At 38.1% G+C, this 16,971-nt stretch overlaps 1 protein-coding gene across 4 annotated transcripts; it reads right to left on the bottom strand.

Annotated features, from left to right (window-relative positions):
* Window positions 1–1,243: 1,243 nt before the first annotated feature.
* Window positions 1,244–16,301, bottom strand: SERBP1 (SERPINE1 mRNA binding protein 1). 4 transcript variants are annotated; one of them, XM_047788713.1, is made up of 8 exons: window positions 15,859–16,301; window positions 12,215–12,365; window positions 11,481–11,621; window positions 11,279–11,350; window positions 10,568–10,642; window positions 7,577–7,754; window positions 4,820–4,993; window positions 1,244–3,456 (listed from the first exon to the last, which is right to left on the bottom strand). In XM_047788713.1, the coding sequence occupies exons 1-8, from the start codon at window positions 16,169–16,171 to the stop codon at window positions 3,400–3,402; spliced, it is 1,161 nt and encodes a 386-aa protein (XP_047644669.1). In that variant the 5' UTR covers window positions 16,172–16,301; the 3' UTR covers window positions 1,244–3,399. The 4 variants fall into 4 exon arrangements, with proteins under 4 accessions (XP_047644669.1, XP_047644666.1, XP_047644668.1 ...); XM_047788710.1 differs by having other exon boundaries at window positions 10,568–10,687; window positions 11,279–11,368; window positions 15,859–16,293; XM_047788712.1 differs by having other exon boundaries at window positions 11,279–11,368; window positions 15,859–16,293.
* Between the last annotated feature and the right edge of the window lie 670 nt (window positions 16,302–16,971).

The raw sequence follows: 16,971 nt of genomic DNA, 5'->3' as shown, positions 1-16,971 counted from the left end.
ACACACACACACACACACTCTCTCTCTCTAAAATCAAGACTCAAATTGAGAAAACATGTCCTAAGGTAAACACAGGCTAAGGAAAAAATAAGAGCCCAGATTTCTGATACACAGCTTAATGACAAAACCTGACAACTTCATGAACATTGTTTATAAATTATTTCAGTTAACTATTAGGTCTGAAAGTTTGATTAGGGATTTTACTGCCTTGTTACTAGTTATACTGCAACGTATACTGTACTAATCACCACGTTCTGGGCTTCCTCCAGTTACCTGGCAATCTGGCTTTTAAGTGTTCTAACTCCGTAACACTTATTTACAAATGTGCATCTTGGGAGAATCAAAAATGTGTATGTTAGAGTCTATTTTCTAAAGATTTTTTACTTTCCTTACGAAGCAGAACTGCAGGGACCTGAGAACACTAGAATTTGCTTTAGCAATCACCTCAACCTTGGGACAGATGTCCATTAGCACATTTGGTAGAATCTCAAAGTCAAAACCACTTAGGTTCTAGTAGCTTCACATTTCTCCCTAAGTTTTTTCAACCCTTTAATATTTGTTGGTTCTTCCCATATAATGCTAGTGCTCAAAAACATATTTAAAAACCCAACATATAGCATTTACTCCCTAATAGCATAACATTTTTCTATTTCAGGACAAGGAGCCCCAAATATATTTACAACTCCAGAGATACGTCCTGCCTCCACTTTTTAAAGTAAAACCGAGTATACTACTTAGATGTATAGTGCCTAGGACCACATTTTAATCTTTTATGGCTCCACAGAGTCTCAAAATATTTAACTATTCATGTCAATGCAACCTGAAAATACCTTAATAAAAAATATAAACTCTGACATTATTTCCATTTAAAAGCATCAACATAAAAACTTAAAACATCCTATCAGCCATCATTTAGGTATCTGTATCCATTAAAGGATTTTACCAAAAAACTCTGATATTCGGTATGATTAACCTTTACCCTCAAAACATGATTTTAAAAGAAATACCAATTGTCAAGTCAGTTCCTGCCATTCACTTTACAATAATTAAGTTTTCTAGTTATTTATTATTAAATAGGTATCCCTCCCAAATATTATTTGACAGTCTGGTTTAATGAACACCCCTGCATAAATAAAACCTAAGTATAAGGAAATATTGAGCATTACCTTGGGGGTGCACACGTAGGTCAGAAAACACATGACGATAAATGGGCTCCTATTTGTTTTTATGATTTTTTAAGAAGTGAGCATGAAAATAAAATCTTTATTTTCAGTTATTACCCACCAATAAGAGAAAGTTAGGTTCACAGTTTTAGCTCTTAACACAAAGTGAACTAGGAGGCAAATTTACATCCATCAGATACAACTAATGGACCAACTTTTAAAATCCAGGCTATCTTGAAAGCTTGCAACATATCAGATATTGCTGTTTTCTCTAGTGACAGAATGCCAGCAATGGCTGACGATAAGAACTTGCGAAGTGTTTTTAATAGCAGGTGTTTTCTGTATGTTGCTAGAACTCAAGAAGTTTATAAACATGTTCATGTCCAGAAACAAGACACAAGTTAAACACACTGTGTATGTGTGTTTAGGAGTGTGTATGTTGCAATCTCAAGAGGGGTCAATAGTCCATATGGACTAAATGATTGCCTCTGGGTAGCAGGTATGTTTGTAAATATAAAGTTATGTTAAACATTAGCACCAGTGCAGAACATGCTCAGCATCATAAGATCCAAAACACCAGCACAAGTTTATCCATCATTAAAAAAAACCCATTACCTCCTTCCTAAGATATCAAACTTAGTAACTAGATTAATAAATCTAATCCCAATGAGTAACTCTTGTACTGTCAATTTCTCTTTTAGAAGTATAGGGGAGAACTAGTCAGCTAAATTGACATTTTATAATTTAAGATCTTAAATCATGAAGTTTTTCAAAACTGGACATTACCGTACATAGAAAATTACAGACAACAGAGTGACAGAAAGATCTTTTAAAACTGTAAATAAAACCCCTTTTTATCAATAACTGTGGCAAAAGACTTAAAAAAAAAAACCCTAGAAAACTTGTTTATTGATTATTCTCTCCATGCTTTTAGTAAGCGGTGATGCTCCTGATTGAGGAATCCATTATTAACTTAATCTTCTAACGGAGGAAGAGGTAAGAGAGACTTAAAACTTTCTTGGTATCTAACTTAAGACCAAAATTAATAGCAATATAGGAAATTCAGAAACAGTACAATTTTTGGTTTGTATCTCATGGATGGTGCTACTGTTCCAACCTTATAAACTAAAGCCGTCTGCTTTCCAAATTCCAAAAACTAATATATTCTTTCCCAGCTTACCATACTATTCAGCGCCCTTTGGTTTCTTTAGAACAAGGAAGGGTTAAAGGGTTGATTATGGATGTACAATTTTGATTGGGGACCCTTCACACATACAAATCATACTGAGTGGCCACTTATCTTACAGAGCAATTTAAATATTATGCATTAACCAAATTAATTTGTTCAACCTACCCTGTTAGAGGAGGAAAAACCCAACACCCATAAAACTATTTCACTTGACAGTATGTGTCTATCAACGATTAAGCTATGGAGCTTAAACAACTTACACCAGTAAGGTGTCTAGATTGATTTTTAAAATGGGAAAGTGACACATTTAAAAAAGTAAATATAATTAAAATTGTGAATCAATTATAATTTGAACCTATTAAACCATGCAGGAGCAAGGGTAAATAAACCAATGTGCTTTGAATTTGTTCAAGTACTGATATTTCTGTATATAAAGATTTAGCATATATAACAGCTATCATGAGAAGTGAAAAAAAGACCTTTTCCCCAGAAATGAAAATATTAAAACTAAGTTAAAATACATAAAGTAGTTAGTATTCCACACAGCATAAAATTTGACAAAGTTTACATGTCCCAGTTGACCATGTGTGAAAATGCAAAGCAGGTATTAAAACTGATATTATGTCCAATATTTAAAACCAGTTTATAATAGAGGGAACATCTAAATCCTTAATTAAAAAACACAAATGAGTGAAAGCTTTAAACTGGTACACACTGTTCACACCTATATTTCAAGTTTGGAAATGCATATTTGCAAGCAGCAATACAAAAGTATTCATGAAGAATGCATAATCTCTGAAAATTATGAAAACATCCCTGCTACCAATACATTTCTAAATACAAAACTGACTACCATATTGTTACTTCTGTGTAGCAGGAGAAGTTCATTTTCAAAACAGATAAAATTCAGTCTTTAGGTGTGAATGGTATGAATGACAGTCTTTTTTTTTTTTTTTTTTAAATTTCTTAGTCGTTTGGGATCCTTAAGCATGCAAGCCTCAAAGAGGAGGGTCCACAAAGGAACCAGGGTTGTCTTATGGCATCCAGTTACGCCAGAGCTGGGAATGCCTCTGGATCATCCACATCAGGAGCAGAAGCACTTGACTGGAAAAGACAGAACCAAAATTAACGATTCCCAAATCTTAACATATTTAGACAGTTTAGAAACAGAATTTCAAAAATCTTCAACCTTTATTACAGTAAATAAGATATATCGAAGCCTTTACTTAAAAGGCAACATTATGGCTCAGAATAGGACTACAAATATTTGCAATGAGCCTTGTCTTGAATCTCTATCAAGAGATTCAAAAGTATTCAAGTGTTTGATATCAAGAGATATCAAAAGTATTCAAAAGATTCATACACACAACACTGGCCTTTAAACAGAACCAATGTTACAAAGAAACAAAAACATCACTGCATTGTCATGAGATGACCATAAAACCTAGAATATTAAGTTACCACTAAAATCAAATGTTGACAGACTCAATCAAGCAGACGGGTCCCTTGATTTGTATATTAGGTGTTAAGAATTCAGGAGAACATTATAGTCGTTTCCTAGCTAGACCATAAGAGATAATGAACTAACTCAAGTTATCTCTTAATACTTTAATATCTAGTTATTAAAACTATGCACTTTGGTATCAGACATCAGAGTTCAATACCAATTAATAGGGCTTCTATCAAAACATTTCAGAAGAGATGTTTTGTGTCACAGTGCAAGACAATGGAAATGACAGAAAATAGGAAAATGAACTCCAGCTCTCAATAAGAAGGTGTCAACAATCATCTAGTTAATGCTACACTTACCTAACAAACACAAAGGTTGTTAAGCTGAGACTTAAAAAGCAGCGAAGGGAGTTCCTGTTGTGGCGCAGTGGAAATGAATCCAACCAGTATCCATGAGGATGTAGGTTCGATTCCTGGCCTTGCTCAGTGGGTCAGGGACCCAGTGCTTCCATGAGCTGCAGCTACAGCTCAGATCCCACGTTGCTGTGTGGCTGTGGTGTAGGCCAGCAACCCCAATTTGACCCCTAGCCTGGGAACTTCCATATGCCTTGAGTGCGGCCGTACAAACCAAAATAATAATAATAAAAGCAGTGAAGATTTGTCAAGATAAAGGAAGTAGCTGCCATTTTAAGGAGACCTTAGCAAAGGCCAAGAATCATATGGTTTCCTGTACCTGAATTTCATCTTTGGTAAAATGGGTATTTAATGTAATACATAAAACACCTAGCACAGTACCATGACCATCACCAAAGAAGTACTCAATAAAGGGTGGTAAACTAAACTACTATTCTGTCATTTAAGAGCTTTAAACAAAAATATAACCTAAAATGTAGTTTCTTAAAAGAAGAGGCATGCCTACCTCTTTTTCTTCTACTTATGCCCCCAAAAGGTCCTAAGGCAGTGATTTATCAAGAGGTCCTCAAACTACTTAAAAGGGTAAAAGAGGTCTTAAAATTACCTTGTCAGTCCTGATGCCACGGTTTGGACGTCCACCACGCCCACGGCCACCTCGTCCTCCCCTGCCACCACGTCCTGGGCGGCCAAGGTCTCCAAAATTGATCTCCAGCTGAGACGTTATATCATTTGCTGGCTTCCGGAAATGGTGATCCATAACTGAGTCTTCAGCATGAGCCTAAAAATTTAAGTAAAGACCACTGGGTGATTAATAGAAAAGTAATGATGGATACTTCTAAATAAGCTTTCCCCTAAAATGACCAAAATACAACCTGTACTTAATGTGAAAAAAATATATATCAAGACCCCTACAATTAAATAAGCCTTGGGATCAACTACAGAAACCTACAGAAGAATCTCTTTCACTTTTCTCTATTTCATATTCCTTTAACTTTAAAAATTATAGGTGGAGTTCTCGTTGTGGCTCAACGGGTTATACACCTGACTAGTATCCATGAAAATGCAGGTTCGATCCCAGGCCTTCCTCAGTGGGCTATGGATCCGGTTTTGCCCTGAGCTGTGGTGTAGGTTGCAGGTGCAGCTTGGACGAGTTGCTGTGGCTGTAGTGAAGGCCAGCAGCTGCAGCTTCAACTCGACTCCTAGCCTGGGAACTTCCACATGACATAGGTGCAGCACTAAAAAGCAAAATAAACAAATAAATAAAATAAAAATTATAGGTGATATTAACAAGTCTTAATTAGAGGTATAATCACAATTACTCAAGTGGCTGGGCCCCATCTCAAACCTACTGAATCATCTTTTATCAGTGAAGCATGAATAAGTACATTAAAAATAGGCCCTTCAGTATAGGATTCCAATGTGAACCCCTGCTGAAGACTTTTTAGTTTAAAAGAGAACTTTTGCTTTATATTCTTCCAATTATGAACTGGGAAAAGAAAAATTGTGTATATGCTTAAGATGCTTTTCTGTTCATATGTAACTTGTGTTCTTCCATACAAACTGGACAACTACAGAATCTAGTGAAACACATTACATAAAAAAGGAACTTTGAAAAGCTGTGCACAAATAAAATCGTGCCTTAAATACGCCAAAGGAATGTTCTTAAAAATGAAGTCATCGTATTTGTGAAATCTAGATCCTAAGCTACACGACTGAGTCTGAAAAAAAGGACAAAGAATTTTACACCACTAATGCTTGATTTCTTTTGTATGTTTTGGACGAATGGGGTTTAACCTTCTAGTTGAGAACTTTTTACACTAATTTAAAGTATATTTTAATTTAAAATAATGTTTCCATCTACACCACAGCAACACCAGATCCTTTAACCCACTGCACTGGGCCGGGGATTGAACCTGTGTCCTGGCACTGCAAAGACACCGCCAATCAGGAACACACCTCATCAGCAACACCTGTATTTTTAATTTGCATACATGTTTTTACCCCTTTAATCATCTAATACTTGAATTAAGTCATCCTGTTGTACCTTCCTTTAGGTTAAATTTAAACCGAGGGAGTTCCCATCGTGGTGCAGTGGTTAACGAACCCGACTAGGAACCATGAGGTTGCGGGTTCGATCCCTGGCCTTGCTCAGTGGGTTAAGGATCCAGCGTTGCCGTGAGCTGTGGTGTAGGTCGCAGACGTGGCTTGGATCCTGCGTTGCTGTGGCTCTGGCGTAGGCCGGTGGCTACAGCTCCAATTGGACCCCTAGTCTGGGAACCTCCATATGCTATGGGAACAGCCCAAGAAATGGCAAAAAGACAAAAATAAATAAATAAATAAATGTGACCTCTAGTCAGAAAATGAAAAAATTAAATAAATTTAAACTGAATTTCAAGGCAATAGAAGGCTCTTTTAAATGAGCCTAAAATATAAATGCAAATGCACAAAATCACTAGCAGATTAAACAGTCTTATTTTTTTATTAAAGTATAGCTAATATACAGTGTTGTGCCAAATTCTGCTATGTCTAATTATAAACATTAGTTACTGCAAAGCACTCTTACCAAGTTAACTCCATGAACAACAACAAAAAATCAAAACCCTTCTAATGAAGCAAATCTTTTTCTTTTCCTATAGGAATGACCAATGTCCTCATTTATACTTTCATGAAGTCAATGTTTAAAAAAATCATCTCTAAACCTCATTTCAAAATACTCTCAAGTTTGTTTCACAGCTAATTTTTTTTGGTTTAGAAAACTAAAATGTACAAAGATTTTATTGATTCTTTTTATTAGAGGTTACCTTCATAACACTTCAATTTAACTCTGCAACTAAGTCTTATACTTACACAAAACCCTACAAGGATATAGCAGTTGGACATTCCTTTAAGAATTTGTCCCAACGCTTAAGTCACCAAATCAAAAGTCGCATATCTTTCTCAAATATTCTTACTAGCTTCCATGTTAAGTAAAGGAAACCCATAAATTAATTCTCTGGTCTTTACAAGACATCACTCTTCAGTAAAAGAGAATACTAACATTTACACATTATATATGGCATACGCAGTTTCAGTTTACATCACACGAAAACACCAACTTTTCAACCTAAAAGAAGTCTTTTAATGAATCCCAGTTAGATATAATTTTTAAAAATACTGTCGTAACTCTGAAGGACTAATTTCTTAGAATATATGATACTGCAGTTTATTTTCCTTTTCAGGCAACTTATCTGCCCCATATAATCCTATGTAAAATTTGTCTCTCTTTTTTATAAACAGATTATTCACGATTTTCTTAAAACAAAAACTGTAAATACAATCCAAGACACATCTGAACATTTTCAACCACAAAACTTCATTTTACCTCTTCACTCTTTGACTTATGAAGAACAAATCCCTTTTTCCACTGCCCATCAGCACCTTCATTTGGTTTTCGGATATTAAATTCTACTTTTGCCCGGTCCTTATTTTGAATAGCCTTCCACTCATCCAAAGTCATTTCTTTTGGACCCTCTTCCTTTACTTCTTCAACTTCGTTCTCCCTATAAAAAGACGTTTAAGTTTTACATCTGGTGGGAGCTGATAAAATCATGTAACTTCTAAGTAAGGAAGTTAATCTTGGCTGGTTGATAATCTTCTAGATTATTAAAAACCGGGAGAATCAGTTTTCTTTGAAACCCAATGGCTAACATATGACTTGACGGTGACAAGGAATTCAACGTTTATTGAAATTAGTGAAAGTATGGATCACTACGGAACATACAATTCATCTTCATAAATCCTTAAGTGACCATCTATCAGTTACTGGCTTGACCAAAACATGTTCCTCAAAACCACGCTGCTCTGTTTTTAAAACTAGACATACACATGCTTAAAATCCTCAACCTAGGTTCTCCTAAATCAGTTTTAATTTCCATTCATTTCCCACAACACATAAAGTGAATATGTGAAAGTAATCATCTAGGAGGGCTGTGAGCAACCAAGTTTCGTACTCTAAAACATAAAAGAACTGTTCCCCTATTCTTTATTTAATACTTAAGGCAAATCTTTAATTTCTACAAATCCTAAAATTTATATACTCCAACTTTCAAACCAATCTGTATATAGAAAGAAGACTGAAGTTTCACTAGTAATGGAACTCTCTACAAAACAAACTGGCTTCAATCCTTATCACCAAATTAGTTACTTCTAATTCTCTGGCTCTAACTATTATTTATTATCCCTTTCCCTTTTTACAGAAACAAAGCATGGGCCTAGGAATCCACTATTTCATTTCAATTTCCAATTGTCACCAAACAAGTTGTTTGCTATTTTGGGAGCCCCGCTTCTTTCCAAAGATAGCAGGTGATTCAGTCAGCCATAGAGCTCAAATATCTCCAATCCACACTACTCTTTTCTGTTTGACAAATCCTATTTTAAAACTTCTTAGACCAAGTTTACAGTGAATTGATGAGATCTTGGCTGTCAAGTCCAACCCTGTCAGTTTACAGATGAGAAAACTAAAGATCAAAAAAAAAAATCCCAGGTACCCATAAGTTATAACACAGCAAACAACAAAATTCAGCATACCCTTATCATACCATGGAACCATTAACAGCTACTTTCAAAGGTTGTTGTAAGAATCAAATAAAACAAAGCAGCTCTAGGAACTCCACATAAGGAAACTAATCAAATTCAGCAGAAGTTGTGCTTACTAAATTTACACTTGCATCTGCAAGACAGTACTATGTTCAGATTCTCCCCTATTCTGGAATAAGACTTGAGGCTGCCCTAATCTTCATGGTCTTTAGACCACATATCACCTCCAATTTCAGTCCTGGGAACTGAGCTAAGAATTTGCCTCCAACACCCTATCAATGCATCATTTACTTCTGGTAGAATCTTAGCAGGTTACTCTTAAAGTGATTTAAAGGTGAGCTCTTTATTAAAGGAACAGCATATGTGTTCAGCTGTGAAGTACTTAATGTTACAAAAGGTTTATTTAACTATTTCATTATTAAACAAAATTAAGATTCCAGTTTCATACAAATGAACTTGTATCACCCCAAGTTCCATACATCAGTTAACATCATGTACTTTTATCTACTCTCTCCAATAGTAGTAAATCATCAAATCCACTAAATAGGGTTTTCTAATCATTAATAGTGGTTCACTGTAAGAACAATTCTTTCTAGAGAAAAAGAAAAGTTTAGAAAAACACCCCCTCCCTGACTAATCTGAATATGTCCTGGTTAAGAAATTACTGACCTAAATAATCTGTAATGCAAGAATTTAAATCACATACTGAAAGAAATGACTGGCATATAACTTCTGCTTATATCAATGGAAATTAGAGGAAGGCATTCAATTATTTCTAGTAGTATAATTTGAGTCTCTAAACTCTCCCACCCTTGAAAAAACAATTTCAAAACCACCTTCTACTTAAAAACTCAGAAAATAGAGAGGATTGAGAAAGCTAGCGAACTGGAGTACCTGCTATGGCACAGTGGGTTAAGAATCTGAACGCAGCAGCTCAGGTTAGATTCCTGGCCAAGTGCAGAGGGTTAAAGGATCCAGCACTGCTGCAGCTGCTATGGCTCAGATTGAACCACTGGCCTGGGAACTTCCATATGTGGTGGGTGCGGCCATTAAAAAAAATAAGAATAATAAAGAACGCTAGTGAACTGATAACATATTCTTCTGGCCCCTGCTCTCCTCGAACATGTTAAAACAAGCCAATATTATGTTCCAAAATCTATGTTGATGGGAAAAAAAACCCTCAAAGAGATGGAGGAGCTAATTTTACAATGATCACATCTTCTAGTTATAAACTGTCTCAGAATAAAATCTGTATAGTTACAGAGTCCAAAGTACTTTAAACTAAGTACTTCCAAATACTTTAAGTTCTCATATATTTCAACCACTTGGTCTAATTGTTAGAAACCCCCATTTCAGCTTCTAGTTCCCCCTATTCAATGCCTCTGGACAGCTGGCACTAGAAATTATCCATTATAACTTCTCTATCAAGTATGTAAAATGCATGACATAGTATTTCTATTTTCCATTCTCCGGTTAAAACAGCTAATTTCTGTGCTTAGGGCTAACAGATTTTACTAAAATACCTATTTTCCTTATCTGTTTAAGATGGCAATGGTAATTTCAAATAGAAATAACCACTTCTATTTGTCAAACGATTAGAGCCCAACACATTCATGGGTAAAGCATTCCTCTAACCACTATTTGAGAGAATGGAGTACAATTAAGTCTCTCCTGTTAAGACGCAATAAATAATAGGATTAAGCCTAAAGGTTGTTTTCTTAGTAAAGCCCAATATTTCAATGCTGGAACATTACCACTACACATAAATATCACTTACTTATTTTCTGTGTCCGCAACGGGATGTTCTTCACCTTCAGGTGTTTCCTCAGTCACATTTGATTGCTCCAAGTCACTGCAATTATAAGATATTTGTTTCTGAATGTATTTTGGGGACTCTCTAGGGAAAGAAAGAAAAGAAAAAGGCATCTAGGTCCATTTACATGTAGCCGAAAGGTTCTTTATACAGAAATATTTTTAAAATCTCACATTCCCAAAGCTTTTTCTTAAAAAATTTACTCCCCAGTAGACCACTAAGAAAAAATACTAAAATGTGTACTGATCCAAGTTTATAGTTCAAGTACTTTACTCAAAAATTAGTGCAAGAGAGCAATTAGTTCTAAAATAAAGCCTCACTGGCTTATCAAATTTCATAATGACCAAGAAGATTAACAGCTAGAATAAGAATTATTAAATAAGAAACACACAACATCAAAATACCCAATAACGTCAATATAGGATTTAAATAAAAGCTATATATCCACACAAAAAATTATTATCACATATTTTTGAAACACAGAAGAATGGTCATTGAATACGTTATAACCCAAACATATCCACCAAGGTATTCATTATCTTGTAAGGAAGTAGCTCTGAGATAAGAACATCCATTCCTTCCCAAGGACAAGTGAAAATTTAGTAGAATTATGGGCAAATCTCTAACAGGGTATAAGACCAATTTTATTTAAATTATTAAAAAAAAAATACCAACGTTAATTCATCTTTGACAGTTCCCCAGTTGTGAGATCCGCTACCTCCACGTTTGTCCTCATGCTTCAGGCCACTGTAATGTGAAAAAGAACTAACAAAACTGAGTTAACATAATACTCTTTAGTTCTAGAAATTCAAATTTTGTTTTATTAAAGAAGTATACTCAAATATAAAAATATAATAAAAACCAATAAAAGACTTACGATCTATCACTTCCACTATGCCTATCAAATTCACGTTTGCCACGAGAATCAAAACCATCTCCCCGGCCCATTCCACGTCCACGGCCTCCTCGACCTCTTCCAAGACCACCACGGCCTCGGATAGGCCGGTCAATAATCGGTCTACAACAAATAAAAAATATTACATAATACTTTTCCAGGTTTTGGAAAAAAGATTAAGGAAAATTCAAAGGCTCAAAAAGGCAAGAATATATTTATTGGCTCATATCCAACTGTTAAACACATGTTTTAGAAAGTTCAAAACAGTCTATTCTAAATACATAAAGGAAATCAATCAGAACTAGGAAACTCCCCAAAGTAAAAAAAAAAAAAAAAAAATTATTTTGACATCCTCTAAGACTTTACTACTAAAGAATATATTTTTCTTTGTTACTCATTATACTCTAGTAAAACTGCTATTCATCATATACTTAAACACTTCTAACCTGTATAAAACAAATAATCTATTCTGGCATAAACAATTACCCAAAAGGACTTTCCTGTTAACATCTGGGGATAGCAAGGAAAAGAAATTGTCCATCAATTCAACTGAAGTGTCCTCATTACAAGAAATCTAAGTGTGAATACTAAAAACCGTTACTGATAAAATTAACCAGTCACACTGTTTCCTGGCAACTATGCTCAATTTATAGTTTTGTGTTAAGATGTGACTCTATAAACTGACAAAACATAAAGAGATTAAAAAACAATCTTGCCTATCAACTGAAAATTCTCCTCCTTCACCCTTTTCTTCAAGTGGCTTTTCAAATCGTCTTTCACGAGGTGGTCGCCTTTCTGGTCTCCTATCAATTATCTTCCCTTCACCCTGAAGTTGTTGATCAGGTCTTCTTCCAACACGTCTTATTCCTAAATTAAAAAAAAAAAAAAACAAAAACACAAAAATCCATATAAGCAAATTATTTTTGCAGCACAAAAAATTTAGACCTAGACTGCTAAAAGAAAAATTGCTACTCCAATTACCAACCGCTACTCCAAGTCCAGTGCTAGTCTAGCTAGAACTTCCTGTTGAAAAAGACTGAAAGTGGGCATCTCTGAGGTGTAACAAAGTACTTTAGAAAAATTCCTAAAGACAATATACTTGTTTTAAACTTCCATTTAGTTTGCCAAATCATTTTCTCCTAAACTATTCTCTGTAACTGCCTTGGAAATTATCTGAACAGCCATTACTTCCCTCACTTTTCAAGATACTAGTCTCAATTTAAAATTCTAAACTTATTTAAGTTTTAGGCGAGTGACACATTTTGGTTTTAAAGATATCAAAGAAAATAACATCAGTAGCCATTCATAAATAATCAAGCAAATTAACGCCATCACCAGATAAAGACATCCCCCTCACCCCCACCACAGTGAAAGCCATATTATTTTCTATAACCTGGAGGGGGGGGGCGGAGAGCTGAATAAAAAGACTGATAATTCTATGAAATTATAAAACTGAAAGGAAAACAAATGACAACAGTTATTTTATTATTATGGGGAGATTTTTTTTAGTTTGCCTTTACAAGTATCTTTGTATCTAAAGAATCTTTAAAAACCACACACGCGGAGCCGTTTTAAGCAATAGTTAAGAAACAACAGAAACTTGTGGCACTAAATGATGAATTCCTCTTATTTTTTTCCCATTAGTGTCAGAGGCCAAGAAGGCAACCAATATGCACTACTGGTGGCCTCAAGGATAAGAAGTAGATTGATGACGGTAAAATTTTAGGAATGCTCTAATTCCCAAACCATGGATTTCTGACAAAATCAAAAAGCACCTCAGGAATTGGCTTCACAACAAGAAATTAAACTGGCTCATTCCCCTTCTTGCTAAGAAAGTGTAACACCATCAGGATGCACCCAATTGTCCGGCTGCTTGTAAAGAGTAAAATGGTAGAGGTCAAACTCTTCAATGAAATTTTAAGGTCCATTCCACATAAACTCTCAGGACAGACCACAAATGTTAGCTCTTACACCAAGGCATTTTAAATAAATTTCATCAGAAGCAGTGTATTGGGGTGGAGCTACAGAACCAATCCTAATAATATCCAAAACACACACACGCCCAAATGAACAATGGCTTGATTCCCCACCCCAATATTCAACATTAGGCTAGCTTACAGAATTGAAAACTTTTCACCCAATGACTGATACTTTAAAATGCAAGCTTCTCTTTTTACTAGCTTCCAGGCTTTTAATATTAAACCAAAAACAAAAACACCTTGGTGTACTCAGTGATATTCTTTGGTGTCAATTCTCAAGTTCCTCAAGTGTGCAAAAAACAAACTACGAAATTCATAAAATATGATCATTAAACACATATGTAAGGCATGTCTAGAATTGTGCCAGGACCTCTACTCAGAGAACACAGGATCAGGATAAAAATCCTTCCCAGTACAAGAAGGAGACTTTGTTTACAGCTCTTTCCTTTCCCAATCCCAGAACATTGACTGCCAAGTAGTAAGATCTCAAAACAAAATTTTTTTCATTCACCATTTTCACTATATTTATAAGCCAGTGTTTTATGCAAGTTAAGGTTAGAAATGCTGACCTAAGGAAAATGCTGATAGCTAACAATGGAAGTTTTCCCAAGGAAAGACCACTGAATGAACACTCAGTCTTGGTTATAAATGTATAGAATAACTTTCTAACTCTGCAATTTAAAACACTAGTTTCCAGGTAAGAGCTTATTTCAAAGATGGACTTTATAATCAAAACATGAGATATTTAGCCATGTTTCATGCTTTCAACAGTCAAAATGGGTGAACACACTTCAGATTCAATTTTTTCATGTACTCTTCTTTGGATTAGTGTGATGAAGGAGGTAAACCGAGTATAGCTTAATTACATAAGCCAATGTTCCTTAACATGGAAATTAAATGATTTATTAGATTGTGCTACAGGTAGCTATAAGGCTTAGTTGACTGCATGGATATTTGGCCTGAGCAATGTATACACGCTTTCTAATACTCAAATTTGTGCATCCCTCACCAACCAGTAATTTTAATACAATCAATTCTTTTATTTACCACCTAGGTCCTTCGTCCCAAACCTCATAAAGCTCTCTATATTTTTTAAAAATTCCAAACTAAAACATAACACAATTGTTTGGATTTTTTAGTTGAGTATTATCAAATTCAATTAAGATAGTAAGAATTCCTTTCAGAAGCACGTGGCAGTAAAGAAAAATTTCAACTTTCAACACACAAAGGAAACCTTTAAGATTCTACGCTTAGGTCCTATACACCGATTTGCTATAGGTCATGTACGTACACTTGCTTTTCCCAAAATGTCTGGGTTTAATCCACTGCAAAAGACAAACCAGTACCGAGAATGCATATACCAAATTCAAAACAATCCTGCGAAGTATTTACAGTGACCTGGAAGCAACTGCTAGCCGCCAATGAAATCCTGACCACGCTTCACGCACATGGGGAGAAAAGGCTACAGACTCAAAACGGCTCCGCGGCGGCCAACGCTGTGACAGTCTCCGCGTTTCTTTCACCACGAGGCCCAGGCCAGGCCACACACCACATGAAACAGCGCCTGCGGGAGGGGGTCCTACAGGGGGGAAAGGATCACGATCCCAGGACGAGCCTCAGGTGCTATCACCGGTCGTCAGTGGGAATTCCCGCTCCTGTTCAACCCGGAGTGGCCAAATTTCTCTCCCTCCCAACAGCTTAACTCCTTCCAGCCAATTATTAAGTTTGTAAAGATTGAAGGGACGAAGAGGGAAAAATAAAGCCACATGCGGCACCTACAACGAAAGGCAGATTTCTCCACGGTATCCGATAGGCTCGAGAGGATGGGTAGCTTTGGTGGAAACTCCGACCCCCGGCTTTGCTCAGGGTACCTCGCGCCATCCTAGGACAAGATGGCAGGACAGGAGCCTAAGAGAGACAATCGCACCTCGAAGCAGCAGGCTGCAGGAGAGCTCCGAGCAGGAAGAAGCCGCCGAGTCCCTGCTGCCCCGCTAACTACAAATGCCCGTGGAAGCAGCTCCCTTCCCCGAGCCCCGGTCCATGCGCCTGCCCGCCCGCCCAGGAATCCGGCGGGAAGACAAGAGCCTCTCAGGATCCCGAGCACGCTCGAGCAGCAGCTCGTCTCCGGACCACGCTCCTCCGCTCAGAGGCTGAGGCGGGAAGGGGGTGGCTCCAGGATCCTTGCAGGCGGCGGTTTGAACTTGGGGCTACCACGCTCCCAGCACCTTCGGAGGACCTGGCTTTGTCGTGTGGGGGAAACGCGAGAAAATCGGCGGCAAAGCCTCCCGTGGACCCTCGGACCCCAGAAGCAAGTGGTAGCTACAAGTCCCCTCGGTCCTTCCCTCCATCCCGGGTCTCCGTGGCTTCCACCACAGCTTTACCTTCTTTCTTAAGCGCCACAGGCGGCTGCGTCTCCTCCTTCTTGTCAACCACGCCAACGCTGGGGGGCAGCGGGTTCTTGCGGTCTTTCTGGGATTCTTTACGCAGCTGTTTGCCCGCCGCGTTGGAGTTGGTCTGCGCTGCGGCCTGAGCTGCGCTCTTGGCCCCAGGGCCCCCAACGCCGCCCCCGCCGGCTTCTTTTTTCTTGTTCTCTGCTGCCTTCAACACCTCGAAGGGGTCCGATTCGTCGTCAAATAACTGGTCGAATCGGTTGGTGACCACGCAGCCGAAGCCTTCCTGTAAGTGCCCAGGCATGATGGTGGCTCGGCGGCGCGTTCCTCCACGGATTGCAGCGGGCCGCGCCGAGCCAAGAGCGCCTGCTTCAGCTCTTCCCACAAGATGGCCGGGCTGCGAGAGGGGGGCCGTCTTCTCTTCCGGCGCCAGGCACACATCCGGTAGCGGCCTGCGCCGCAAGGCACGACGGGGTATGTAGGCAAGAGTCGCTTTTCCCGTGGCGACTCCCAGAGCCAGCACTACGATTCCCAGAGTTCACGGCGCGACAACTCTTCGCGCGCGCCTCAGAGGCGGGACCTCACCGAGGGAGTGGAGCGTGCAAGCTGAGGGAGGAGAAGCGCGGTGGTGGGCGGAGTTCTGCCACCTGCTCTCGCCACCCTTAAACTCTCTGGGTCTTGAGCTGCGCTGAAAACAGGAAAACGTGAAGGCGTGTTTTCCTCGCGAAAGTTCTCAGTCTTCGGTTTTACTTCCCGCCTCCGGTCCAGGGCTAACTTTCCCCACCTCTCTAGGAGGGTCAAGGTGGCTACCAGTCTTATAAATGGAAACAAACTTCGAGGGGTTGCAGAGGTGGCGCTCTGGCCTCGTGAAGGCAGGACCCGCTCTCTTCCAAGTGCCCCAGCTACTCAGTTGCTGGCGTCTCCCTCCTGCAGCCCCATTAATGAATCGAGACTCTTCTGCTTAATGTGAAGCGGCATACGCTTCCTCTCGCGGGGACTTGAACTCGAGCAGCAGAATTAACCTAAAAGACAAGTTGAGGTATTATATGTGAGTGTTGCGCGCTTGCGACCGGTGCTTTATTTGCTGTTAACTCCCGACAGTGC

Source organism: Phacochoerus africanus, chromosome 8 (genome assembly GCF_016906955.1).
Source record: "Phacochoerus africanus isolate WHEZ1 chromosome 8, ROS_Pafr_v1, whole genome shotgun sequence".
NCBI lineage: Eukaryota > Metazoa > Chordata > Mammalia > Artiodactyla > Suidae > Phacochoerus > Phacochoerus africanus.
The sequence above is the reverse complement of the archived record's forward strand: the minus strand, read 5'-3'. Positions and strand labels throughout refer to the sequence as shown.

Coding starts and splice junctions, on each gene's coding strand:
- SERBP1 (XM_047788710.1), bottom strand. CDS start 16,171: ATGCCTGGGCACTTACAGGAAGGCTTCGGCTGCGTGGTCACCAACCGA. Junction 11,622..12,214: donor GGAGAATTTTCAGTTGATAG/GCAAGATTGTTT, acceptor TATTTGTTGTAG/ACCGATTATTGACCGGCCTA. Junction 7,755..10,567: donor GTTGCGGACACAGAAAATAA/GTAAGTGATATT, acceptor GTCTTTTTATAG/GGAGAACGAAGTTGAAGAAG.